Source organism: Natator depressus, chromosome 5 (assembly GCF_965152275.1).
Source record: "Natator depressus isolate rNatDep1 chromosome 5, rNatDep2.hap1, whole genome shotgun sequence".
In the NCBI taxonomy this organism is placed as follows: domain Eukaryota; kingdom Metazoa; phylum Chordata; order Testudines; family Cheloniidae; genus Natator; species Natator depressus.
Window position 1 is genome coordinate 129,573,813 of NC_134238.1, and position 27,093 is coordinate 129,600,905.

General features: G+C 41.5%; 1 protein-coding gene across 9 annotated transcripts in view; it reads right to left on the reverse strand.

Annotated features, from left to right (window-relative positions):
- NRG1 (neuregulin 1) overlaps positions 1–26,193 on the reverse strand; it is a 747,298-nt gene extending 721,105 nt beyond the window's left edge. For 6 of the 9 annotated variants that reach the window (XM_074953643.1, XM_074953647.1, XM_074953645.1 and 3 more), the window contains exon 1: positions 25,650–25,875. In XM_074953643.1, the coding sequence (XP_074809744.1) occupies positions 25,650–25,758 (109 nt within the window). In that variant the 5' untranslated portion in view covers positions 25,759–25,875. Of the gene's footprint in view, positions 1–25,649 lie in introns of all 9 variants that reach the window. The other 3 variants (XM_074953635.1, XM_074953646.1, XM_074953642.1) reach the window with 3 other exon arrangements.
- Between the last annotated feature and the right edge of the window lie 900 nt (positions 26,194–27,093).

The window sequence follows — 27,093 nt, forward strand, 5'->3', positions numbered from 1 at the left end:
ACCATTAAAAAGTAAACATTTACTCCAACACACCCCAATTGCGTTGTTATAATTAGAACGGGAAAGAGCTACAGTGTTTTGGATATCTTTGAACAATAATGGTGGGTAAAAACTGACTTGTTACTGACTAACACTGTATAAAAAACAACATACACAGGGAGGCAAGTAATTAAGCTACATAAACCAAGATCAGTTAAGGATATGAAAGTAAAAATTACATCTTCCATTATTAGCTTGAATTTTATCACATACCATTAAACTACTACATTAAACACACTACATTAAAATAACACCAAGTCAACACTCAAAGTCAACACTCAACAGTTAGAAAATGTCAGAATTAAGGTTGCCCATGAAGCTTCATAAAATGAATTGTCTGGAGTAAGATGAGAGGAAATCCTGTTGGCTCCAAAGTATGTTGCAGAAGGTCACCACTTAAATCTCGAGAATGATAATTTCCATGCAAATCTGCATGCTTTCTTGTAGAAATATTCATATCTTTCTCCATCATGGGGCACTCTCTTTCCTCTCCCATTACCTGTGTCTTCATTATAAATTATAAAGTAGAGTATAAAATAGATTGGAAGAGATATTCTTCTTGTGTGTATGATGTTTCACTCCATATTCTTTATGAAGATATGCTTATGATATGAATATGACATAACTGAGACATACTTTATGCAAGATGGCTCATGTAAGATACCATTGGAAAGTTTGTGATTTACTGAATGTGATTATCTAATCTGTATGCCTTTATCATTTCTGTATCTGAAGTTAGGAATATTAACTACGTATCTGTATTTCAAATGTGTTACTTTGGGTGTCAACCCCAACCAGCCTTTCAGGTACAACAATGGAAAAGCCAGACAGGGCTAATGGGCCATTAGCAGAAACAATGGACTGTGAAAGAGCGTAGTCTTCCTGTGGACTCTGGAGACAGCCTACAAGCAATGGCTGCAACAGCCATGCAGAGACATGGGTCCAAGTCACCTGGCACTGGATACTCCTCCTCCTCTTTTTGGAATGCCAGTGGTTTTCCACTAGAAGACAAAGGGTTCCCGCCTTACACAAAAGCTATATAAGGCAGGGAAGTGACATCATCATGGTGCTCCTCTGCCTCCCCACCCAAAGAGACACTGAAATACACCTGGAAAAAGAAGAACTGAACTGGGGAGGAAGGACTGAGCCCAAGCTGGAAGGACATCCAGCTTGTGAGTAATACTAACTGAGGTTTCAAGCTGGAGACCAGTGCATCTGCCTTTCAAGATATTCCTCTGGACAAAACCGTTGTCAATAAAGATGTGTTCAGGTACCCTGCACTAAAACGCAAGGCAAGGCGCGAAGCCAAGGTGAAATTTGAGGAAAGATACAAGACTGGCAAGAATAAGTGGTTCTTCCAGAAGCTGCGATTCTAAACTTGTAACATGGCTGCATCAACAAATGTTTATTAAAAAACCAAAAAACAAAAACAAAAAAAGACTTTATGTAGTCTCTTTCCAACAATCTCTAGGGTGAGAAATGCTATTTGTAACCAATTTCTTTAGTGAAACTAGCTTAGTTTGCATCAACTGCTGGAAATGGCCCACCTTGATTATCACTACAAAAGGTTCTCCCTCCTCCCCCACCCCCCGGCTCTCCTGCTGGTAAAAGCTCACCTTAAGTGATCACTCTCATTACAGTGTGTATGGTAACACCCATTGCTTCATGTTCTCTATGTATATAAATCTCCCCACTGTATTTTCCACTGAATGCATCTGATGAAGTGAGCTGTAGCTCATGAAAGCTTATGCTCAAATAAATTGGTTAGTCTCTAAGGTGCCACAAGTCCTCCTTTTCTTTTTGCGAATACAGACTAACACGGCTGCTACTCTGAAACCTTTCATTTGCTTAGTAATCTATGTTCTGTCTGTTATCTCTTATATTCACTTAAAAATCAATCTTTGGCCTTGCCTGTATGTTTGCTGGAGGAGACATAATAGCCTGGCTCAGCAAGACAGGTAGAAAGGGTGCCCAGAGTGGCGTGACAGGCTCAGTGGTATCTCAGCAAATCAGGTGGCATCCTAAGGGGTCCAACCCGTCACATGGTGTGTTGAAAATAAGTTCAAATTGTGATATATCAGTTTAAATTGCAGGGATTTTCCTGGTCCTGACTGCAGGCAGGGGGCTCTATAGGGTAGCATGGGATCAGAGTCAGTCTGGAGACAGGTTTCAGAGTAACAGCCGTGTTAGTCTGTATTCGCAAAAAGAAAAGGAGTACTTGTGGCACCTTAGAGACTAACCAATTTATTTGAACATAAGCTTTCGTGAGCTACAGCTCACTTCATTGGATGCATACTGTGGAAAATACATAAGATGTTTTTATACACACAGACCATGAAAAAATGGGTGTTTATCACTACAAAAGGTTTTCTCTCCCCCCATCCCACTCTCCTGCTGGTAATAGCTTATCTAAAGTGATCACTCTCCTTACAATGTGTATGATAATCAAGGTGGGCCATTTCCAGCACAAATCCAGGGTTTAACAAGAATGTCTGAGGAACGGGGGGGGGGGGGGCGGGGGGAGGAATAAACAAGGGGAAATAGGTTACTTTTTATAATGAATCAACGATTCCCAGTCTCTATTCAAGCCTAAGTTAATTGTATCCAATTTGCAAATTAATTCCAATTCAGCAGTCTCTCGCTGGAGTCTGTTTTCAAAGTTTTTTTGTTGAAGCATAGTCACTTTGAGATCAGAAATCGAGTGACCAGAGAGATTGAAGTGTTCTCCGACTGGTTTATGAATGTTATAATTCTTGACATCTGATTTGTGTCCATTTATTCTTTTATGTAGAGACTGTCCAGTTTGCCCAATGTACATGGCAGAGGGGCATTGCTGGCACATGATGGTATATATCACATTGGTGGATGTGCAGGTGAATGAGCCTTTGATAGTGTGGCTGATGTTATTAGGCCCTGTGATGGTGTCCCCTGAATAGATATGTGGGCACAGTTGGCAACGGGCTTTGTTGCAAGGATAGGTTCCTGGGTTAGTGGTTCTGTTGTGTGGTATGTGGTTGCTGGTGAGTATTCGCTTCAGGTTGGGGGGCTGTCTGTAGGCAAGGACTAGCCTGTCTCCGAAGATTTCTGAGAGTGTTGGGTCGTCCTTCAGGATAGGTTGTAGATCCTTGATGATGCGTTGGAGGGGTTTTAGTTGGGGGCTGAAGGTGACGGCTAGTGGCGTTCTGTTATTTTCTTTGTTAGGCCTGTCCTGTAGTAGGTGACTTCTGGGAACTCTTCTGGCTCTATCAATCTGTTTCTTCACTTCCGCAGGTGGGTACTGTAGTTGTAAGAATGCTTGATAGAGATCTTGTAGGTGTTTGTTTCTGTCTGAGGGGTTGGAGCAAATGCAGTTGTATCGCAGAGCTTGGCTGTAGACAATGGATCGTGTGGTGTGGTCAGGGTGAAAGCTGGAGGCATGTAGGTAGGAATAGCGGTCTGGAGACAGACAGCCTAGAGCAAGGAGGGGTGAGTTGTGCATTGCTGTTTTTAAGGAGCAGCCTGCTTTGTCTCTCTCTGTTTTGGGATTCTGTGTATTATCATTCTGAATTCTCAGAAATAAAGTAGTGGTACACTGCTAACTTCCAGAAAGAGTATTTTTTGTTGTATCTAGCTTAGAATCATAGAATCATAGAATATCAGGGTTGGAAGGGACCCCAGAAGGTCATCTAGTCCAACCCCCTGCTCGAAGCAGGACCAATTCCCAGTTAAATCATCCCAGCCAGGGCTTTGTCAAGCCTGACCTTAAAAACCTCTAAGGAAGGAGATTCTACCACCTCCCTAGGTAACGCATTCCAGTGTTTCACCACCCTCTTAGTGAAAAAGTTTTTCCTAATATCCAATCTAAACCTCCCCCATTGCAACTTGAGACCATTACTCCTCGTTCTGTCATCTGCTACCATTGAGAACAGTCTAGAGCCATCCTCTTTGGAACCCCCTTTCAGGTAGTTGAAAGCAGCTATCAAATCCCCCCTCATTCTTCTCTTCTGCAGACTAAACAATCCCAGCTCCCTCAGCCTCTCCTCATAAGTCATGTGCTCTAGACCCCTAATCATTTTTGTTGCCCTTCGCTGGACTCTCTCCAATTTATCCACATCCTTCTTGTAGTGGGGGGCCCAAAACTGGACACAGTACTCCAGATGAGGCCTCACCAGTGTCGAATAGAGGGGAACGATCACGTCCCTCGATCTGCTCGCTATGCCCCTACTTATACATCCCAAAATGCCATTGGCCTTCTTGGCAACAAGGGCACACTGTTGACTCATATCCAGCTTCTCGTCCACTGTCACCCCTAGGTCCTTTTCCGCAGAACTGCTGCCTAGCCATTCGGTCCCTAGTCTGTAGCGGTGCATTGGATTCTTCCATCCTAAGTGCAGGACCCTGCACTTATCCTTATTGAACCTCATCAGATTTCTTTTGGCCCAATCCTCCAATTTGTCTAGGTCCTTCTGTATCCTATCCCTCCCCTCCAGCGTATCTACCACTCCTCCCAGTTTAGTATCATCTGCAAATTTGCTGAGAGTGCAATCCACACCATCCTCCAGATCATTTATGAAGATATTGAACAAAACCGGCCCCAGGACCGACCCCTGGGGCACTCCACTTGACACCGGCTGCCAACTAGACATGGAGCCATTTATCACTACCCGTTGAGCCCGACAATCTAGCCAGCTTTCTACACACCTTATAGTGCATTCATCTAGCCCATACTTCCTTAACTTGCTGACAAGAATACTGTGGGAGACAGTGTCAAAAGCTTTGCTAAAGTCAAGAAACAATACATCCACTGCTTTCCCTTCATCCACAGAACCAGTAATCTCATCATAAAAGGCGATTAGATTAGTCAGGCATGACCTTCCCTTGGTGAATCCATGCTGACTGTTCCTGATCACTTTCCTCTCATGTAAGTGCTTCAGGATTGATTCTTTGAGGACCTGCTCCATGATTTTTCCAGGGACTGAGGTGAGGCTGACTGGCCTGTAGTTCCCAGGATCCTCCTTCTTCCCTTTTTTAAAGATTGGCACTACATTAGCCAGCTTCTCTGTTTGTATGCTGTGAAATACAACACTGCTCAGAATATCTTCTTTTGACAAGGTTCTTCTTTTGAATAGCCAAGCTAACATATTTAGGCTGGGAGATTTTTCAGTGCTATGGGCCCCAGACAATCTTGTCTCTTCATAAGAGGAAGAAGTGCTAATGTTGCTATTGGTGTTGAAAACAGGAGCCAGCCTGGACAGTTTGGCATTTTCAATATAACACGTGTCCTGCATTTTTATTTTCTGCAGTGTCCTCATCAGAACAAGGAGCAGCGGGAGGGAAGAAGTGTATATTAAATGTTTTGACCTAACCTGCAACATGGCATTCCTCCCTAGACTTCTGCTGTACTGTTCTAGAATGCTAAAAAAAGATGCTTTTTGTGTTCCTAGCGATTTCAAAGAGATGTACTTATAGGTGTCCTTCCATCTGTGTGATCCAATCAAACATCTCCTAGTACAGAGCCCACCCTCCCTAATGAAAACTAGTCCATTTACATATTAACATCACATTTTATATGTCTGGCGTTTAGCAAATTAAAGGTGTTTCACTGCATACAGAAACAATTTCATTTCTTTCTGATGAAGTGACAGTGCCCTAGTTTTCCTTAGTTCATCTGTGGGCCATGATCAGTTTGTCGTGTTATAGGCCATCAGCAGCCATGGTATTGTTCCAACTCGCTCTGAAGGGATCTGTGGTCTTGGTCTAAGAAATAGGTGCATATTTACTGATGCTCATTTTCTTTTTCTTTTTGACTCCTGATTCCATCTCATGAAAAATATTGCAAGCAGAAATGGGCCTGAATCAAATCCCAGATCTCAGCATCTCTGAATTTTGAAGGGTTCAAAAATCTAGATCCAATTTTTGTGGCTTGGACTCATCCTCTCAACATGTTAATCAGTGCCTCTGCTGTCTGTATGTAACGGAACTTGAAAGGCGGTCTCCTTTAGCAGGGTGGGACAGATGCAGTGATGGTGTAAACTACATATCAGGCTTAATTTGGATCAGTGGGTGTGAAAAATTAGCCCAATTTAGAACCATTTGTCATTCCGTGTCAGCAAAATTCAGCCCTGGCACAAACAGGTGCTACAGCTCATACTACAACTAACTTCGGCCCTGGCAGTTTTGGGAACAGAGTGGGATTAAGGCAAACAAGGCCCTCTCCTTTAACTTTTATCCTCCTGCTACATGATTTTCATGCTACACATTCCATTTTGCCTTCGTGGGGCCAGTTTCTGATCTCATTTGCACCAGTTAAATCTGGACTAACTTATTGCTTTATTGTAATTACTCCAGATTTATACTGGTGTAAATGAGAACAGAATCTGGCCCCACTGGTGTATAAATTACTCTAATTTTGCACACCCTCTGAATCCCAAATTGGTTCATTTTACATAACTGAACCTCTTATGACAAATTTACACCCACCAGGTAGCTTACATTACCATTTACACATCACTGTCAAATTTGGTTTATGGACTTCCAGGGAAAGATGCACACACAAGCTACATGTGTCTGAATTTGATCATACAGTCCTTATTATCTGCCAATTCAATGAGTGGGCCACTGAGTTTGGAACTGCAAGGTCATTACCCTTGGTGCCCATTGTGTTTCAAAATATGAAGGATGCACATGTATGTTCTTGCTCATAGTACTACATCCAGACTGATTACCATGACTCCAGGAAACAGCAGACTTTGCACGGGTATCTCTGGTGTCACATCTTGGAGATTTGTAACTCTTTCTTGTGGAAGACATGCCCTCTAGACCATTGCCTTTCAGAACACTTGATGTATTCCATTACGATGCAATCAGGTTACTTTTGCTTTTGTAGATAATAAATCTGGGATTCTTTAACTCCAGGATTCTTTCATGTGTTGCTTTGATGGCAAGTTTCCCTAGAGCTGGTTCTTATCAAGATGCTGTCTAAGTAAGGAAAAAGATTTACACTCCGTGATCTTACAGTCACTGTTACCACTCTGAGGATCTTGGTAAATGCCCCCTGTGCTGTTGTGGGGCCATAGTGAAAATTCTTATGTAGAAATTGTATGCAAACTAACCATTCTTCCTGTGCAAGTCTGGTGCCAGTCCTAGATAGAAAAATGTTAACATACCATGATAGGTCTTGATCCTGCAAAGTGCTTGGCACTTTGCCCCAATCCAACCAAGCACTTACATATGTACTTAACTTTAAGCATGTGAGTAACCCCATTGACTTAAAATTAAGCATGTGTTTAAGTGCTTGGCTAGATCAGGGTCAGAGTGCTCATTCACTTGCAGAATCCAGCCCACAGATAACCTTAACTACAATACATGCTAACACCAGGTTTGCAGTAGCCTTGAAAATAGTCATGATGAAATTCTGAAGTATTCTAAGAAAAATCAATATATTTTACTTCAATTATTTTCACATAAACAGGAATTGTTCCAAGAAAAATATTTTGCAACATGTGCCAATCAGGTATATTACAAGGTTAAAAACAAGTTTAAAATCAAAGTATGTGATGTTTAAAGTACTGTATTTAGACTTTCGTTTCAAAAACTGACATCTGGTTTAGGCAAACACATTCTAATCTGCCAAATGTGATCTTATGTCTTTCAATAAGACCAAGGATACAAACAAAAATGGAAAGGCTCAACAATAGAAAGAGGTTTTTTACTTTTTAATACTGAAAGGCTTCTGGGGAAACATAAATTGGAGAGGGGGAGGAAGAAGTACTGCATGCTAGATGGGGACTCATGCAAGCACCAGGTTAAATGACTCAGCCTTTGGCACCCCTTAAACTGAATCTCAGCTTTCATTTAAAAAAATAGTCAATTTCTGGCTTCTTTCCTTAATGAACCTTGAAACCATAAACCAACATAAACCAATTGTTTAGGGACGAAGGGAATGTGCAGCTGTGCTGTGCTTCTGCAGCAGGTGGGTTAGACTAATACAGCATTACCAGCTTGCACCAAAATCAGGACTCTTGCAATACTGAATGACTCCAGAAGCTGAGAATTTAAGAAAAAAACATTAAGTACCAAATATCTGGAATGAAGTGTGCCATAATTCTGCAGGTGTTTTAATTGAGTACTTGGATTATATGGTCTTCTCTTAGTGAAGACTATGCTCTAGCCTGTCTGGAAATCTCACCTTGTCCTGTTTGTCAAACTGATAGACTGTTTAAAATCACGATTCTCTGTTCCTAGATAGGGGAACAGTGCTGATAACTCTCACAATCTTATTGTGAGTTTGACCATCTTTGTGTTTTTCTTAGAAGCCTAGCTCCTGTTATCATGTAATTACATGAGAATCTTAGCTTTTGTTTTTAAAAAAATAAGTTTCTAGGCCTCTTAGTTGCTAAGAAAATTTTGAACAAATGACCTATAAAGACTCTAAAAGCTCAGAAGGCAGATAAAAAGAACCCAATTTATTATTTTTTTAAATGTCATGACTTTTAAACCAATCTTCTGATTATTGGGGAGGCCTGACTTGTGATCTTTGAACACTCAAAGTTGTCAAAACTGCTCTTAAACCGAATCAATTACAGTTGGTGTGCATCCTAAAGAGACATCTTGATGACTCTCCCCAGCTGCCTGGCACCAGCCCAAATGCACAGCGGTGTGATCATAATGGCCAGGAATTAGTGAAGTTTAAGGTTGGTGGAGCAACAAAAACTTAATTTGCCGGCCCACCAAAAAATGCTCTGGCTGCCTTTGCTTGTTAGCGTATTCAGCCCGCCCTTAGACTGGGACGGAGCTGGCAGCGGTTCACTCAGAAAGCTTCAGGCCATGGGCATGCTCACCATTACCACAGCCACTGTAACGATAAACCTACCTCCCCGTAACCTGCCACCATTGCCTCAAGGCTAGGGCACATGCGATATACTCCTTGCAGTCCCCACACCTCCGCCTCAACTGCTGCAATGGCAATGCACATGAAGGGGCCAAGCCGCTGCAGCATTAGCGGCAATCCTGCAGCCAATGAGTAATTAATTAAGAACATTTTAACGTATTTCCAGAGAGAGAACCTACATTTCATTCTGTATACATTTCTGACTTCTACAGTCTCTAGCTTTTAAGATTGAGGGGCCTGAAAAATCATGAGACTTAAAATATCAACTGTCGTTGAGGGACCGTTTTTAACTCATTAGAACTCATAAACCGATTAAAAGATTTACCGGAAAACCCTCAGAAAATTCGATCTTTACTCACGGATTGTGTGCTGCATGTATGGAGAAGGATACACCACATTTTTCATGCAATACAAAGTTTGAATCCCTGCTTTAAATGCAAAAACGGAGCCCAGCCTTACCTATGGCATTGCTGTCACTCTTCCATCATGCAACATTTTAATGGCCTACGGTTGGTCATCGAATCACCAGTAAATTATCTTATGACAATAAACACATGAAACGAAATGACATAAAACTGCTCTGTGGTTTATAGGCATGTCTTTCACAGTTTGTCTTACAATTGCCCCTCTTTACCTGCAGCTCTTCACTACATAAGGAGCCATTTACAGTGCACAGTAACAAGAAAGTTTTACTGGTCCTAAAAAACTAGGAACAATGCTGCATATTCTTGAGCACCATCTATGGGCACCTGATCTATTAACTCGCTATTTATGTATATACCAAACATCTCTCATTTTTAGAGTACTCCTGTGACATATGCAACCAAGACAATATTGACTAGATTTTCTATTTACTGTATCTTTTGGAAAAGCAGATGACATTTTCTTTGCTACGGGAGGGACTTTCTATATATTAAATATTTTTGAGTGGTAATCTTTCAAAATCAAACTATGAATTGCACCCCACATGAACATGACCCCAAACTGTAAGAGGACACTATGGGAAATAGGTTAAAGAGCAAAGTGAGTAATGCACAAGGGAGACAAGGTGGGTGAGGTAATATCTTTTGATAACAAGCTCTTTCACCCACAGAAATTGGTGCAATAAAAGATATTACCTCACACACACCCCTCCCGCCCATCTCTCCAATATCCTGGGACCAGCATGGCTACAACACTGTAAATAAAAAACAAGGTTCTTTTTGCAGTGCTTGTTATGTCCTGCCATTGATGCTTTTGGTATCTGGCTGCATAGTAACCTAATTTCAAAATGGAACAAATTAACAGAATTAAACAGAAGGGAACAATAGGTCATATTAAGCCATTAAATTAATGGAGCTACAGTGAAGGAGTTAAAGGCAAGAACAGTACATTAATCACTCATCGGTATTTACAACAAAAAACCAGAGTCCCTGAGGAAGCTGCTGGTGGTAACTGAAGAATGTGGAAACAAGAGAATCAGCAAAGCCCAACAATCCCTATCTATGTATTTGAGAGATAAAGCTAGGGTTAAGATAATCCACTCTGGAAAAAAGTAATGACTGAGACAGATCTGACCTAATACCTCCTTGTTATTTACTAACTATATCCCAGTTTTCAATTTTATTTAGGCAGATGTCATATAATTGGAAACCTCTAACGCTTCTCAGACAAACAGTCATACCAAAGAATTATGATAAAAAATTACAAAATTAACAAGGAGCCTAGTTACATGATAAATAATACTAATGGGAAAAGAAAAGCTCATCATGCTGCTGTATTTTAAGTGAAAGGTTTGTGCTTCTAGGAATCTCTTCACTGCTAAATGTTTTCCTTTTTTAATGATTCTCTTTAGTCTGGGTTACAACAGACTTTCAGTGGCAAAAGCCTGCAGTGCTGTGGCAGTCTTTGCTACGCTGCAGCCCTGCTAGTGCTGATCACTAACATGGCAATAGAAAGGAAGAGAGTTGGAAAAGGTCACTCCTCTTATTTTCCTTATCCATTCTTAGTTTACTTCTCATTCAGTGGAACAGTGTAGAACTGATGGTTAAATTAAATAAAAGTCAGATTCTTCCCTGAAAAAATGGTATTGTATGGCTCCATGTTTATTGTGCTGTACAATTCCATGCCAAGTCTCTTCCCTTTAAAACAAGAATGTACTATTTTCTAAATGCCAGCCCTTCAAACTCACGGTGTTCACAGGAGCTGCAGGCAGCACTGAAAAATCAAACCGGTTAAGCAACTACACATTTTAAACTTGAGGCTACTACCTTTGAAAATATTGGCCCATTGCCTCAAATACACAGATGATGCTCATGGGCCACGTACTTAAAAGTGACGAGCCCCAGCAGGTCCCCTGGAAAACATCAGCGGTTGCTGTGTGGGGAGCACTTTTGAAATCCTGGCCCCAACAATACATCTCCTTCTCCTTAAGTACAATTCACACCATTCCCCAGCTTTCCCCATGCCTGAAGGCAATCAGCTCCTGGACCAAGCTCTCCATGGGCTGGGACTGAGTTACCTCAGAGACTGCCTCTCCCTCCAGAGCCACCAGAGGTAGCCATGGCCTACAGGATCAATGAAACTCACAATAGTCAGAAGTAAAACACACAGAATTTTTGGCAGAATGTGGAACTAGCTGGCAGGAGAATTGAGGACGAGTTTGATCTGAACACCTTTAAGACAAGATACAAGACCTCTTTATATATCGCCTTCCCATAATACACACTCGCCGACACCCATCAAATATACCCACCCACCACTTTATCTGCTTTCACAGTTGTGGAGACATGGAGGAGAAAAACCATAAAGGGACAAGAAGAGTTAAATGAAGTTCTGACCAATCTTTCCTACCTCTGGGAAGAACAATAGAAGAGACATATCTGGTCTCTGTTTAGACATTCTAATTTTGCCTAGCACTCAAACACCACAGGGAAGGATGTGACCTACACACACAGATCTTAAGTATTTGGAAACACATAAAAATGTCATTGTCAAGTAAACTCACAACATAAAAATTGTCAACATCCTAGAGTACGTGTCTGGTTTTATCCATGAGATAATAGCTGGATGCAAGCAGAATACACTCACTTCAATCAACTCTTTCAGATTTTAAATTTGAGGCCACTTCAACAACGCACTCAACAGTAGATTGACAGTTTTTGAGGAATTGTGATAATCTAGTCTGAGCTCCTGCATAGCACATCCCACAGAACTTCACCCAGTGATTTCTCATTGAGCCCAATAACTTGTGGTTAAATGAGAGCATAGCTTTTAGAAAGACATTTAGTCTTGATTTAAAGACTTCAAGTGATGGATAATCCATTACATCTGCTAGTAATTTGTTGCAATGATTAATTATCCTTACTGCTATTTTTACTTTGAGCTTTTTTAGCTTCAACCTCCTAGATTGAATATTTCTAGATTAAAGAGCCCTTTATTACCAGAAATCTTCTCTCTGTGAAAGTACTCTTAGATCATGATTAAATCACTTCTTTGCCTTATAGAAGAGAAGGTTAGTAGACTAAGGTTCTTCAGTCTCTCATTATAAACCATGTTTCCAGCCCTCAAGACATTCTTGTAGCTACTTCCAATTTTTCAACATCCTTTTTAAAGTGTTCACACCAGAACTGGATACATTTTTCCAGTATTTGTTTCACCAATATTGTCTGGAGAAGTAATATCAACTCCCTACCCCTACTCAATATTCCTCTATTTATACTTCCACTGTAAATCTCTTTGTGGTAGGGACTGTCTTTTTGTTCTGTGTTTATACAGTGCCTGGCACAATCGGGTCATGGCCCATGACTGGGGCACCCAGACATTACAATGATGATGATGATCATCACCATCATTTTAGGATGACATTAGCCCTTTTAGTCACAGCATCATACCGGGAGCTCATGTTTCATTGGTTGTCTACTATGACCCCTGAATACAGTCCCTCCTGCCTGTAAATATAGCCTACATTTTCTGTTCCTAGATGTGACTTTGCATGTGGCTGTATTCAAATGCGTAGTGTTTGGCTGCAAACAGCTTAAAGTGATCTAAGTCCCTATGTATCAGTGATCTGTCCTTGTAATTATTTATCATTCCACCAATATTTGTGTCATCTGCAAAATTTATCAGCAATGATTTTTTGTTTCCTACTGATTATTGATAAAAAATATTGAAAAATGTTGGGCTGAGGACTGATTGCTTTATAACCCCACGAGAAGTTCCACCCTCCATTTATTGATGATTCCCACATGAACAAGTAGGGTTTGAGATCTATCAGTTAAATATTAAATGGATCAAAAACTATGTGTTACATTGCTTTAGTGTAGTGCTATTTTTAACAGAATGTCATGAAAGGTTAAGTTAAATGCCTTACAAAAGTCTAAAAATATTATGTCAACACAATTACTTTTATCAACCAAACTTGTAACTTCATCAAAGAGCAACACTGGGTTAATTCGACAGAACCTATTTTCCATGAACCCATTCCGACTGGCATTAATTATATTTCCATCCTTTATTTCTTTACTGATCAATTCCTGTATCAACTTTTTAATTATTTTGCCTGGGATCAAAATTAGACTAATCGAGTCTGTAATTTCCCAGGTTATCCCATGTACCCTTCAAAGATCAGATTTTTATAAATAGGTCCAAGATTACCGGCATATCAGAATGGCCTGGGCAGGTATAAAGCAACCTGAATCCAAATTTGCAAGTGAAGTGCAAAAACTTAGAAAAGCAAGTACACCTAATATCTAAGACCACTTTGTACATAACTTTGGTTAATGCTGAAATAGAGAACTCACAGCACATTAAAAAAAATATGGGAAGCAGAATTCCATGGTACCATAAAAGATGTCCTTCAGATAAACGTGCTTCAGAATTCACACACCACCACTTCCTCACTATCATGGAATGAATTCTAATGGAAAGTAAATACACTCTACAACATCAGCAAAACAAACTCAAGTAGCCAAAGCCCTTGCTAGAGAGAATAAAGACAACTGGGTCATAACACAGACATTTTCAGAGAGTGTGCACAAAGCCAAACATTTTAGTCATACGTTAATGGAAGCTTACAAAAAACCATTTGACATACACAAAAAAATCCAGTGTGTTATGTTCTGGCAGACTCTCCCCCAAAATCTACCAAACGATAAATGAAAAGATGTATTCTGAATATTAAATAACAGCAGGAAAAATATATCACAAGAGAAAATCATACCGTTACAATCTGGCAAAACAAAATATTGGTAAGAGAGAAACAAAGCAGGTTTGAAAAGCATTGGACTTTAATCAGTGAGTTAGTTATAACCTGCAAGAAACAAAAACAAAATATAATGACCTTGAGCTACAGCTACACTGTCCTCTATCTAGAAAGAAATTAATCTCCCATAATACCTGCCTGCCCAAGTGTCTACATGCTGCACCAAACACCCATATACCTACATGTGTATAAAAACTCTACCTCAGCTTCTTCTAGATTCATCCATTTATAACAATATTTCACCAAATAGCTGTGTATAATAAATATGCATCAGTTGCCTCTGTATATTCTTATGTGGAAACACAGTATCTGTGTTCTTATCTGCATATAATAATAAAGCCTGTGTCCATACCTGGGTATTTTACGTGTATATAGTTACCCGTACAAACAAAAAGAAGTACTGTAAATCAAGCCTGAAGTGTTGGAAAGTCACACGCTACACAAATTTAGTATTTGATTTTTATTTTTAAATAGCTTCACTGAGATTCAAGGCTCAAGATATCGAACACACAACCATACACTTGGAGTTGTGTTAGTTGAAACAAAGTGCAACCTAGTGGAGCTACATCGTCATTTTTAAAGTTCAGGGACCGTTAAACCACCATGGTAGATTGATTCACTCAGGATCCGGGGGAAAGCTAGGAAGTTGTGAAACCTTAATTAAGAGAGACAAAAGGTGATCACACATCTGAGAATGGTCAGGAGATTCTTTTGAGCCTCCAAAGCAAGGTCTGGAAGTTAAATAGATTAATATGACTTTTCAAAGGGATTTCTGAAATCAATACCTCTGCACAGAAGTCAATGGTTATTCTGTATTATTAGCGCAAATATTGAGTTTCTTGAGAGAAGTGATGAGAACAAATATTCCCTGCACAAAAGAGGAAGACAAGAAAAATATATTGTCCTCCTTCTATAAATATCTTTCTTATAAATGTTTGCTATGAGTCACACCCCTGAGATAATCAGCCAGGTTGAGTCACAAACAAACAAGCAAACAAAAAATTAGCCATGTGTGGCAAGGGAAACTTCTTTCTCTACATGCTCTCAAAGGCTCTGATTTAGTCAAGCATCCATAGTCAGAAAAGCATTTAAGAATGTACTTAATTTTTCGCACGCACTTAAGTCCCATGGAAATCAGATAATTAGTAGCACGAGCACTCTGATAGGCACATGCAATGCAATCGGGGGAGCAAAGGTGTGGATGCTACTTGCACCCACCAAAGGGAGGCCTTTTTGAAAATTTAGTCAATAGAGTGATTTAGTCTGCACATTCAGCTATAGTGCAGTATAGCCACAATTTTCAAACCTGCTCCTAGGATCATAATTAGGCACCTAAATAAGTTAGAATGGATAAAACTCATATTAAAAACAAACCAGTTCTGTCTTCTGTATAATTTTTTTAAAATTTTATATTTAAAAATACTCAAGGCAGTTTCCACTGATGCAGGCTGCCCTTAAATTTATTATTCCTGTTCCCTTTCCCTATCTTTCTTACAATTGTCACTCCTTTGAGGAATTCTCTGCATGTACAAATGACAGGACTTTTCTCCTGATCTTTTTAACTGTTGTCAATAAATGAAAATATTCACATTTGTATAGTGGAAAAATACCCTTCAGAAGATCCCAAATAAACTGAAGGGTTGAAATCCTGATTCCATTGAAGTCAAAAGCAAAACTCCCATTGACCTCAATGGGGAAAGGTTTTCACACAAGATGAACAAAGATACTTGGATGAAAAACATGAGCCAAGTTATTTTCTGCTGTACTTTATGCTTTTTCCACTTATTTTGAGGGGGGCGGGGGGATGACAATGTCCTTCTACGATTCCCTGGGCCAGATCCTGTGCTGGTGTAAATTACTATAGCTCTGTTGAAGTCTCTGGAGCTCTGCCAGGTATGCCAGCTGAGGAACTGGTTTCTGTAATTCTTACAAACGACCTGTGAAGCAGTGAAGTCCCTTCTGGTCAGCTGAAAGTGGCTACTAATATCAGCTAGTAATGAGAAGAGATTTATACGAGACATTCACCTTCCAGCTTTTCTTCCTTGGCACCCACAATCCAACCAAGCTCCGGTCAAAACCCATACTGGGGTGTTTATATAACAGTGTGTTGCATGGCCAGTATGTACCTGCAAGCCACTCCCATTTTCCTCTGCTTTAGCAAATAAGGATGGGGTTTTCAAAGATACCTAGGGGATTAGGATTACCAATTCCTATTAACGTTTAATAGGAACTGGGAGTCCTAAAGAAAACTGAGAATGCAAATCCCCTAGGTGGCTTTGAAAATCTCAGCACAAATGTTTAGAACAGCCCTCTGAAGTGTTTATTCCCCTTATGTTGCTAGGGTTCAAAATGTCTGAGAGAAAGTATCTTGCTTCCCAGATGCTGATACATTTAGTAAGATTTAGGTCTGCTTAAATATGACACCCAGGGTCATTTGAACCATGTATTTATCAATGTGATGTCAAATACCTAATCTTTAACAAGTGATCTGTTCACCTTGCAAAAAGCTATCACTCTTCATATTTAATCAATCTTTTGGAAAATATTAATCATCTGAGACCCTCACAACAGCTCCACTGATACAGTAACTTTGTCATAAACATTCTGTGCCTCTGGAAAATACTCTCTAACCTATCTTTGCTCCATGTTTCTTTTATTCAAATTGATATAAAAGGAAACTCAATCACAGGATCTCATCACCAGCTGGCGGTATACTAGCAGGTTGGTAACTGATGACTTGCAGTAACCTTAACAATCATTCAGCTTACCATTAATAGAAAGGCACTATGTTTTTGCTTTTGAAGACTAGTGTTTCATTGTAAAACATAATCTCACCTTACAGGAACTATACGTTGTTATTGCTGCTATTTTATGCTTTGTATATATACACCTGTTAAAATATATATATGTATTAAAAATCGTGAAAAACCTTTGATCTAAAAAATAAAATGTAAAAATGTCCCTGAATTAATATACACAGAAGCCTAAAGATCCAGCAATTCAATGTTCCAAATGTGATGGGAGAAAAATAATTTCAGAATCATGTTCATTAATATGTCACAAATGGCCACTCCATTTTCTTACCCAATTTGTGCTGGACTGTAATTATAGCTTCAAGGGCTGTTCCTGCTGTCAGGGAAAGTCAATGGAAGTTTTGCTGTTGACATCAATGGAGACACAAGCAGACCCTAATGTAAATTGGAAGTTCAAACACTTTCAAAATCCTACCTGATAAAAAAATAATGTTGCCCAATATTTTCAGGATCAGCTTGTTCCAAATATTTTAGAGTTCTAATGCAACACAACCAATGTATCTAGTAAAGCCCAAAAAACTTCCACTGATTTTCAGTGGGATTTATGCATGTTTATTTAAGTCCTTGATTGAACAAAGCACTTCAAAATGTGCTTAAGGCCCCTATCCAGAAAAATATTTATTCACATGCTTAACCTTAATTTTAGTCTCATTGCTGGGACTACTCACATGATTAAAGTCAACCATGCGCTGAAGTGCTTTGCGTAATCAAGCAAAGCACCTATTGATTCCAGGGCAGTAGAATCAGGCTTTAAATGCTACAAAATTGAGCTGCTTCATCTGATCAAATTGTTTATTGAAAATTAGCCAAAAATGTGACACCTATGTTCAATGTTATTCCCACCAGTGGTGGAAAAAATTAACATGCCAGAACTTTGTTAATAATGTCCATTGAAGACCCCAACTCTGTAACCCTTACTTATGTGATTCACTATTGCTCACACAAGGAGCCCTACTGACCTCATGTGAGTCAATTCACTGAATAAGGGATGCAAAACCGAGCCCACGGTGATCACTAGAAATAATGGATTTTTTTTCTTTTGTTTTTTGAAATGGGAGAAGAATTCTGCCTTTGTCTTCATTTGCACACTGCTGTGAGATTAGGGCAATTACTAGTGGAGTAATTACACAAGGAGTACCAAATATTTCATTTTAGTGTAGTGGTAATATCCTGCATGTAAACTACTAGATTTAAATGGTTGATACAGCTTGTAACAAATCTGCCCCTTTACAAAATTACTATAGAAAATATTTTATATGTGAAAAATTATTATTAAAAAACCACAACTGTTATTGAAAGCTTCTCACTTATGGCAGCTGCTTTTGCAAAATATTTTAAATGACAGATATTAATACATTCTGATTTGTTCCACTGGTAGATGCAATCTAGCGTCACTACATTTTCAATAATTATATATCTTTCAGCTCTGAGAACAATAGAATTAACTGTTCTTCAGCAGTTACTAAGAAGACAGCTTAGCATAGTTAAATAACAAATGTGAAAGAGAAGGAATGGCCTTGCAAAAGGACTGGATGTGTTTTAGACAGCTGTTGCAAAAATTAATTGAATCCATATTCACTGCTCTGAATCTGATTCCCTTCTTCTATACTACCAAATGCTCTTTTGCACAAAGGAAGTAAAAACACATACATATAACTGTTAAAAAACAGACAACTGGTCCTGATAGAAAGTAGGTGGTTTATAAAGGAATCGTAGCTGTTGCCATAAACAGACTTGTTGATATCATGATAAAAAAGATGTATTACTCTTACAGGTTTTTGAAAACTCATCATAAAAATATGTTTAAAAATAGTAAACAAATAGTGTGATGACACGCATTTTGAAAATCCAGGCAATAGAAATACAGACTGTATATTACACCATCTTTGATTTCAGCAGGAATTTTGCCTGAGAAAAAAATGCAGAATGAGGACCAAATATATCTAATAAAACATAGGCATACATTTAACATAACTTTGCCTTCAGGATCTGAACACTTTCTAATGCATGTTACTGAAAAGAACCATATATTTTGAAGCCGCTGGCCTGCCCTTTCCCCGCACGTTACAAAGGGCACGTTGAACCACATCGGCAGATGCCCTCCCCCCCCCAAATTTCACACAGTCCTAATTGGCTTAAGAGCTCCCAGAACCCCTCACAGCTTATGTCAGGAACTAAAAGCGAATATGACTTTGAGTATGTTACACTTCTGTTGCTTAGAGAATGGAGATGCTTGACCTTTCTGTGACCTATCTTTTCAGCCTGCTTAAAGTTGTTTCTGTGGTTGTGATTGACTCTGACTACTGGAAGAACAAGTTATAAAGCTGTAATGAAAACCACAAGAAAAGAGTAAGTGGATAAGAACATTATAAAAGGAAAAAACAATGAAAGGCAAACATGACAGAATATGACATTTAATAACGATTGGTTAAAGACTTGTTCTGAACCCATGTCAAAGTAGCTTGAAGCTGTTTTTATTCTTTGTCACTGGTAATACGAAGGATAATATGAATGGAAATGTAACTGTCTACATTTCCGGTTGGCTGACTGATCCTCAGCTACCTAGTTAAAACCGCAAATTGTAATATAGGAAAACCACCTTGGCTATAAAGGTCCACTGAAAGAATCATAATTCAGAACAAGATGAGCGACAGAGCCCCAGTACAGTACTTTTCTGTTTATGCTGCTTCTAGTCTTCGATTAATAAACCAAACTTGAGCTTGACCAGTTGATGTCTCAATTAATAAATAACCAAAAGAACCCATTATTTATAGTCTCCTCCATGGATGTGGGGGGGGGGGTAACAATCTGGCCCATAGTATTTTGACTTTGCCCTCATTTCTCCAGATCACATATTATTTTCTAGAGTTTGCAGATCAAGGTTCTTATGCATGGGACCACTTTTGTGTCATAGGTTGCTGTAGGAAACATTAATTTGCAAAGAGGATTTGAAGCGGGTTTTCACACAAGTTGCTAAATTTTTCTGTGGGTGTAACCCTTTGGAGCATAAAGCACAGTCAATCATGAGACAGGTGTAGAGAATTTTCCACAGTCTCCATAATGAAATGATGGGGCTCTTAAAGTCTGTCCAGTAAAGTAAGAGTTTACACTAGTTAACTCTTTATAGTTTAATCTAAATTTAGGGAAGACATACACTGTGAAGACCTAACTTTAAATATTTATTATGTAACTTGCCCATAAATTATAATCATATATGAGGGAGAGAGAGAGAAATGTCTATCGTACACTTTACATATGATACTATTTAGATTGTTTAAAGTGTCATTGCAATAATGTGAATCAAACAGACTGAAGTGAAGAGAAAAATCAGATTTCAAATGTCTTTGAAATACCTGATTCCCCCTGTATTTATTCTTGTACATATATATATGATGTGTGCATATGTCCATCTGTCTATATATGTACATCTGATATAAAATATATCTTTATACAAGAATAATGTTGATATATACATAAAAATTAGAAACTGAATATATAAAAATGAATATGGCCTCAAATCAGCAAAGAATTTAAGCATGTGAACTCTGAACAATCATTTCCAGGTAGTGATGTATATCTTCTTTCTTTAAAGAGACACATTATTAATATTATCCAGCCACAATTTGATATTTATTCATATACCCATTTAAATGAATTATTAATATAGTTTATTTTCAGTAATTCCAGGAATAGCTAAATAACAATAATAAGTACCAGGGAGGGCCAGGTATTTATATTTTAAATCTGATTTTTTTTTTAACTTCAGTCTATTTGTGTAAGTGGCATTGCAATAATGTGAATCAATTTAAACAGTAAGTGGACAACATATTTAAAGTACAGGACAGATATTCATATGCTTTGCTCCTTTATTTAATTAGAAACATGTATAGGCCAGTGAGATGTACAGTGTATTATTTTGATTCTTTAGACAGGGCTGTTAACCTCACTGAAATGATTCATAGCCTTAGGGATTGTATCTAACCTCTGTGTATAGCAGAGTATGTATGTAATGTCCATTAGAATAGTGTGTGTGCAACCTAACATATAAAGAGGAAAATATACTCCCATGTGTGAGTAAACAGTAAAGCAACAATTTTTAACTCAGCTTCAAATGTGTTTTTAAATTGTTTGTATTCTAAGGGGTTTTCCCATATGACTATATTTCAGTTTTACTTAGTGAACACGGATGAGAAATTATTTTGGTGTGTACTGAATATCCACACTATAAAAAATACTAAAGTTACACTTCTCAGTAAACTAAGTGCTTCACTCACATGATGGATTTTAGACATCATGATTTGTGTGTTTAAACATAATTTTTGGTGACGACCAACGTATTACTTGGGCAAATTACATTTGTGCATACGTATATATAAACTGTTGCTATTCTTAATGCTAATCACTTAATATAGCTTTGTAAAAATCTCTTTAATGCTGAACAGAAAATCCCCACAGCAGTATTTTAATGTGAATATCTCCTTATAGTCAATATACTTTAAATGCCATTACACTTATAAAGTGCTGAATGCTACATATTATATAAATATTGAATACAGTATCTCAGAATGTATGAGAAAACAGTTCTACACACAACTGACATACAGGAATACAAAGCTGATACACATTCTTATTATACTAAAAAATTTCTCCTGTATACTGTAGACACCATTTGAAGATAGTAAAATACACTGTATGCATAAAGTTTCTCTAAACAAAAGCTCACTGTTGTAATTATTATTGTTTTGTCTCTGATAATTACATGCCAATGATTTGTAAACCTTTAGAACTTCCTAAATAAATAAACAAATAAAAAATGAAATGTAAGAAGAGATGCTAGCTTTACTAATAAAATTTGGCCAAAGAGAAAATCATCCTGCATACATTTAAAAAGGAAGTATATAGAGACATTCCTTAGATCATATGTAGCCCAATCCTGCAAACCCTGGGCCAGTCTGTACCCCCATAATAAATGTATAGCATAATCCCACCCCTTTCCTAGACCCAGCTGGGGAGACATTCTATGGCATCTTCATGGAAGGGACAGAGGCTAGGAATGAGGGATAGATAGCCACCCACGTTGGAGGCGCCACTTCATTCCCTACAAGCCCCAGGCATGTTATCTAGGAAAGATCAAACAACTTATGATGGGGAAACCCCTGTAAGGAGACCAGCCATGGTCCGGGGAATTCCCTGGTAGCAAGGCCCTATTGAAGCCGTGTTGACAGGGAGTTGGGGGTGGGGAGTATATTGGGGGTATAGAGCCAAGGCAAAGGCACAGGGCCACAATGCAGATGACATTAGTCTCCTGCTGATCCCTTGGGATCGGCACAGACCCAGGGGGCTCCATGTGGCTTGTCATTTCACAAGGGTCTAAGTAGACCAACTGAATGCCACAAAATGATCCTGACTGAGCTTTCCTCCCCTGCTTAGCCCACTACAGTATGTTCTACCATGACAGACGGCAACGTGGCCACCTTACTCATGTGAGTTAGTCTTTACCTTTGAAGTCAATGGTGCAGCTTGTATGAGTAATAATTAATCATATGAGTAAAGTTGACAGAATCTGTACATGGGGATTAGGTGCCTAAATACCTTTGAGGATCTGAGTCTTAGAGACTGGAGGCCCAATCGTGAAGACATTACCCATGTGGGTAGTTCAACTGGAATGCAATAGGAGCATTTACATGAACAAAGGCTACTTGGATGAGAAAGAGCAGAGTTTGGCCCCATATTAGTAAATGTCAAAATATTTCAAGAATCAAAAGTACTTGGCATTCAGTCCTTCTTCCACTGAAGTATAGGAAAACTGCTATTGATTTCATTGGGAACAGGATCAGGGGGAGAGAAAGCAGTGAAGTAAAAGAAAAGGACAGAGGGCCAGTTCCTCAGCTGTTATAAAACAGTATAGCACCACTAAAGTAAAAAATGGAACTATGACAATTTACATCAGCTGAGGATCTGACCCAGAGACTGAAAAACTCTGGGAAAAATCCTGGCCCCGTTGAACTTGATGGGAGTTTTGCCACTGAGTTCAGTGGAGCCAAGATTTGGCCTTCTGTTGCTTCCAAAAAGCAAGTTAAATGTCTTTAGATAATACCCCCAAATAATGTTAAATTAGCCTGACATTTTTAAACCAGTACAGATCATCTTCATTTCCATACAATCACTACAGTATATTACTTCCTGTGGTTTATTTGTATAGGGAACAAAGCCTGGAAATATCCCTCCCATCCCCTGCTAATCTTGCTGATCAGTCAGTAACTTCTTAGCCAGATAATTTATTCCCCACCTCCTCGATTTCGTTATATTTCTGTGCTATGCACTGTTATTTACCAAATATATTATCACTATTTACCCCAGTCCTCTGCTTAAAGATAGTGCCAGATGTAGAGACCCTTGCATGACTGTGCCTTCTGCGCACTGTATCCATCACCAGAGAACTGAGAAAATTGTGTGTTTTTTTTTAAGAATCAAAGACAATTACCCAAACCCTAGGAAGGCAAGATCTAAACTCACTTCTATATGGAATACTGTGTCCTTCTTTCTTCTGGATTTCAGTGCCTAGATACTGTGGGAAACAGCACCATGTAAATATGCATGAGAAAAGGAAAGGTTTCAAAAATAAAGGAACAACCCTATCTTTTTACTCTTAGGAGTAATTCCACTGAAGTGAACTGGGTTACCTACATGAGTAACTGAAGCAGCATTTGATTCCAAAGTGGCAGCTTTATTCATTCCACAGTTTAGGTCTTAAGTAAATGTAAAACAGTATGTGTACGCATTAGCAGACATCACAAGGCATATTCTTAAGTTCAAATGCAGCAAGAAGGTAACCTATACTTACTTTATATTTGCCAAATTGCAGGCTGCAAACAAATACTGTAAATATACACACACATTGCACGGGTATAGACTAGAAACAGCAACAACAACAAGATCCTTGCCTGTTTTGAACTACTATGTTAATTGCTGTTTGTATCACCTTGTTTTCTCACTGATTGCTCAGAGTTTTAGCTGCTTGAAGGATTCTGCAGCTACAGAATTGCGATGATTAGAAAGCATAAGCACAGAACAATGCCCAACTAAATATTTCCCATTCTGAGTACAATAATAAAACCATGCTCGCAGAGATAATATGGGTTCTATGTTTCAAGTAGCCATTGAAGGCTTGCAGAAAAAATTGACATGAAAATTTGAAACTCTTTAGACATTGATACTGTTATAATGTTCTGAATCAAAATGATCGTGGGGGTGAAGGTTTACACAGTGATTCTTACCACACGAGGTTCATAGCAGTATTGACTTTCTACATGCAGTTCTCAGCTGGGCCTATTCTGTGGCTAAAACAAAATCCTTTCTGTATGTATTTAATGATATCAGAGTTGTTATTACGGCGGATTGAACAGGCATGCCTTCAAACTCTACAACAGGAGAACACAAGCTGCTGTATAGTATTATTCAGCTTTTATGCTAGCTAATAAGACAGGTCCCCTGAAGAGTGTTTCCCTTGTTTTACAGTGACATCTATCAGCCAGAGCTGGGGAATCCCAACATCACTCACTCCTGCTCAGCACCACTGCGTGTGAACAGCTCCCCTCTGCACACTGGGGCAGCTTTACATTGCTCTGGTGAAAGGAAGGGAGAAGGAGAAAAAAACCAAGTCTGACTAAAAAAAAAAGTTGAAAAATACAGGAGCTAAGCTGATAAGCACCTCATCCTAGCAGCTTGGGCTCTAGCAACCATCCGTACCCCAGCCACACAATAGAATCACCTTGAAACATTCAAATTAAAGAGGAGTGACAGACTGTAAATTACAGGCGTTATGAAACATGACCAGGTGGAGAGTCGAAAACAATCCAGTTAACCCAAACAGTTCACATTGGCTGGCCGGATTCTATAGGCTCCAGGCGAGCTTATTTGTGTCTAGAGAGTGTTGTCATGTGCAGCCATGGTAATACAGGGGCTGTGAAGAGATCTTGCCTCCTTTCTGTGAAAAGGTAATCACCGGATTGCAAGGATGATTGCAATCGGAGTAGAACAGAAAGGACCGAAATAGCCATGCTGCCCACATAGCGTAACCAAGATAGTTATCTGATCTGTCAAAGCGGAGCGGAGCAAGTCCGAGGCGGGGGGCCAACCTTGCAGACCCCTTGATTTGTAACTGGGCTCCTCTTTAATTCTTCTTCATGGCCCGAGGGCTAAAGCTCCGTCATCGCCTCTGTTTAACCAAACTCGCAACGTACAAATAGAAGCAAGACATCCAGGCTTTGACTCCCCCAAACCTCTAAAAACCCCTATTTCTCGGGAGGAGAGGGGAGCAGCCAAGGCCTTTATTCGGTGAAATCGACCGCTCGCCAGCACCCCGGCTTTGGTGACACTTTGAAGCCTCTCCTCACAAACTACCTCTGATTTGCAAAGACAAAGCACATGCTGCTTGGCACAGAGCTCTCACACACAGCCTCTGCCGAGCACCCCCAACTCCCGCCCAGCCCGCTGGATGGCACGAGTGGGCGTGGGGCCGGCTTACGAAGTTTCGCCCTCCCCACGCAGCTCTCTGCAGCCAGCCCCAGCAACGTGGCATGCCCCCGGGCAGCGGCCAGGGAAGCCCCCGGGGGCCGAGCGGACAGGCGGGCGCAGACCCCCCATCCCCAGCCCGCCCTCCCGGCGCACGGCGCGGCTCACTTACCACATCCCCGGCACAGCGCCCGGCTGACCTCCCGCTTGAGGTTGCGGCCGGTCTCCAGCGGCGGGGAGGACGCCTGGAAGAGCGCGGCGCCGGCGTCCAGTGGCTCCATGAAGAAGACGTAGCGGCTCTCCTCCTTCAGCCGGCCGCAGGCGGAGCCGGGCTCGCCCCGCACCCGGAGCAGCGAGTCCTTCTGCAGCCCGCCGCCCTTCCCCGCCCACACCTGGTGCACCCGCACCCGCGCCTCCCAGGGCGGGGGCGCCGGGCTGGGGCTGGCGGCCGGCGGCGGGGAGGGGGGCCCGGGCCCGGCCGCGGGGGCGGAGGGCGGCCCCGCTTCCCCCAGCCCTGCCCGGCGGGCCGCCTCCCCCGGCAGCACCTTGCCCTCGATCACCACCGCGGCGCGCCGGGCCAGCTCCTGCACCGAGCCCACGCCGGGCGGCGCGGAGGAGCACGGCGGGGCAGCCGCCAGGGCCGAGGTGCCCAGCAGCAGCAGCAGCGGCAGCAGGAGCGGGAGCGGGCGGGCGGCGGCGCGGGGCGGCGAGCGCATGGTGCCCGGCCCGGCGGCGGGGGGCGCCGCCGGGGGCTAGGGCAGGGGGCGGGCGGGAGACGCCGGGGAGCGGCCGCCCGGCTGCGCTGCTGCCGCCGCTGCCCGAGCCCGGCGCTGCCGCATGGAGCTGGGGAGGCGGCGGAGGTGGGGACCCGCCAGCGCTCAGGGCTCCGCCAGCCCCTCTGCCAGCCAGGCTGCGGCGCCAGGGGCCGAGGGGGGCCGGGAGGCGGGGTTGGGAGGCTCCGAGTCGCCGGAGCCGCCAGCGGCAGCCGCGGCCATGTGTTCCCTGGGCTCTGTTTACCTCCCGCGCTCGCCCTGCGCGCCCCCCGCCGCCCGGCTGTCATCGGCGGGGGTGTAGCCCTGGCTCGTCACCGGCCCGTCCTCTTCCCTGTGTGTGTGGGGGGAGGGGGGGTGTATCCCCGGGGTGGCACCCGGCCCGTTCTCCTCCCTGTGTGTGTGTGGGGGGGTGTATCCCCGAGGTGTCACCTGGCACATCCTCCTCCCTGTGTGTGTGTGGGGCGGGGGGGTGTATCCCCGGGGTGTCACCCGGCCCTTCCTCCTCCCTGTGTGTGTGTGTGGGGGGGTGTATCCCCGGGGTGTCACCCGGCCCTTCCTCCTCCCTGTGTGTGTGGGGCGGGGGTGTATCCCCGAGGTGTCACCCGGCCCGTTCTCCTCCCTGTGTGTGTGGGGGGGGGCGGGGGTGTATCCCCGGGGTGTCACCCAGCCCTTCCTCCTCCCTGTGTGTGTGTAGGGCGGGGGTGTATCCCCGGGGTGTCACCCGGCCCTTCCTCTTCCCTGTTTTTTTGGGGGGTGGGGGTTGTATCCCCCGAGGTGTCACCCGGCCCTTCCTCCTCCCTGTGTGTGTGTGTTAGGGGGGGTGTATCCCCGGGGTGTCACCCG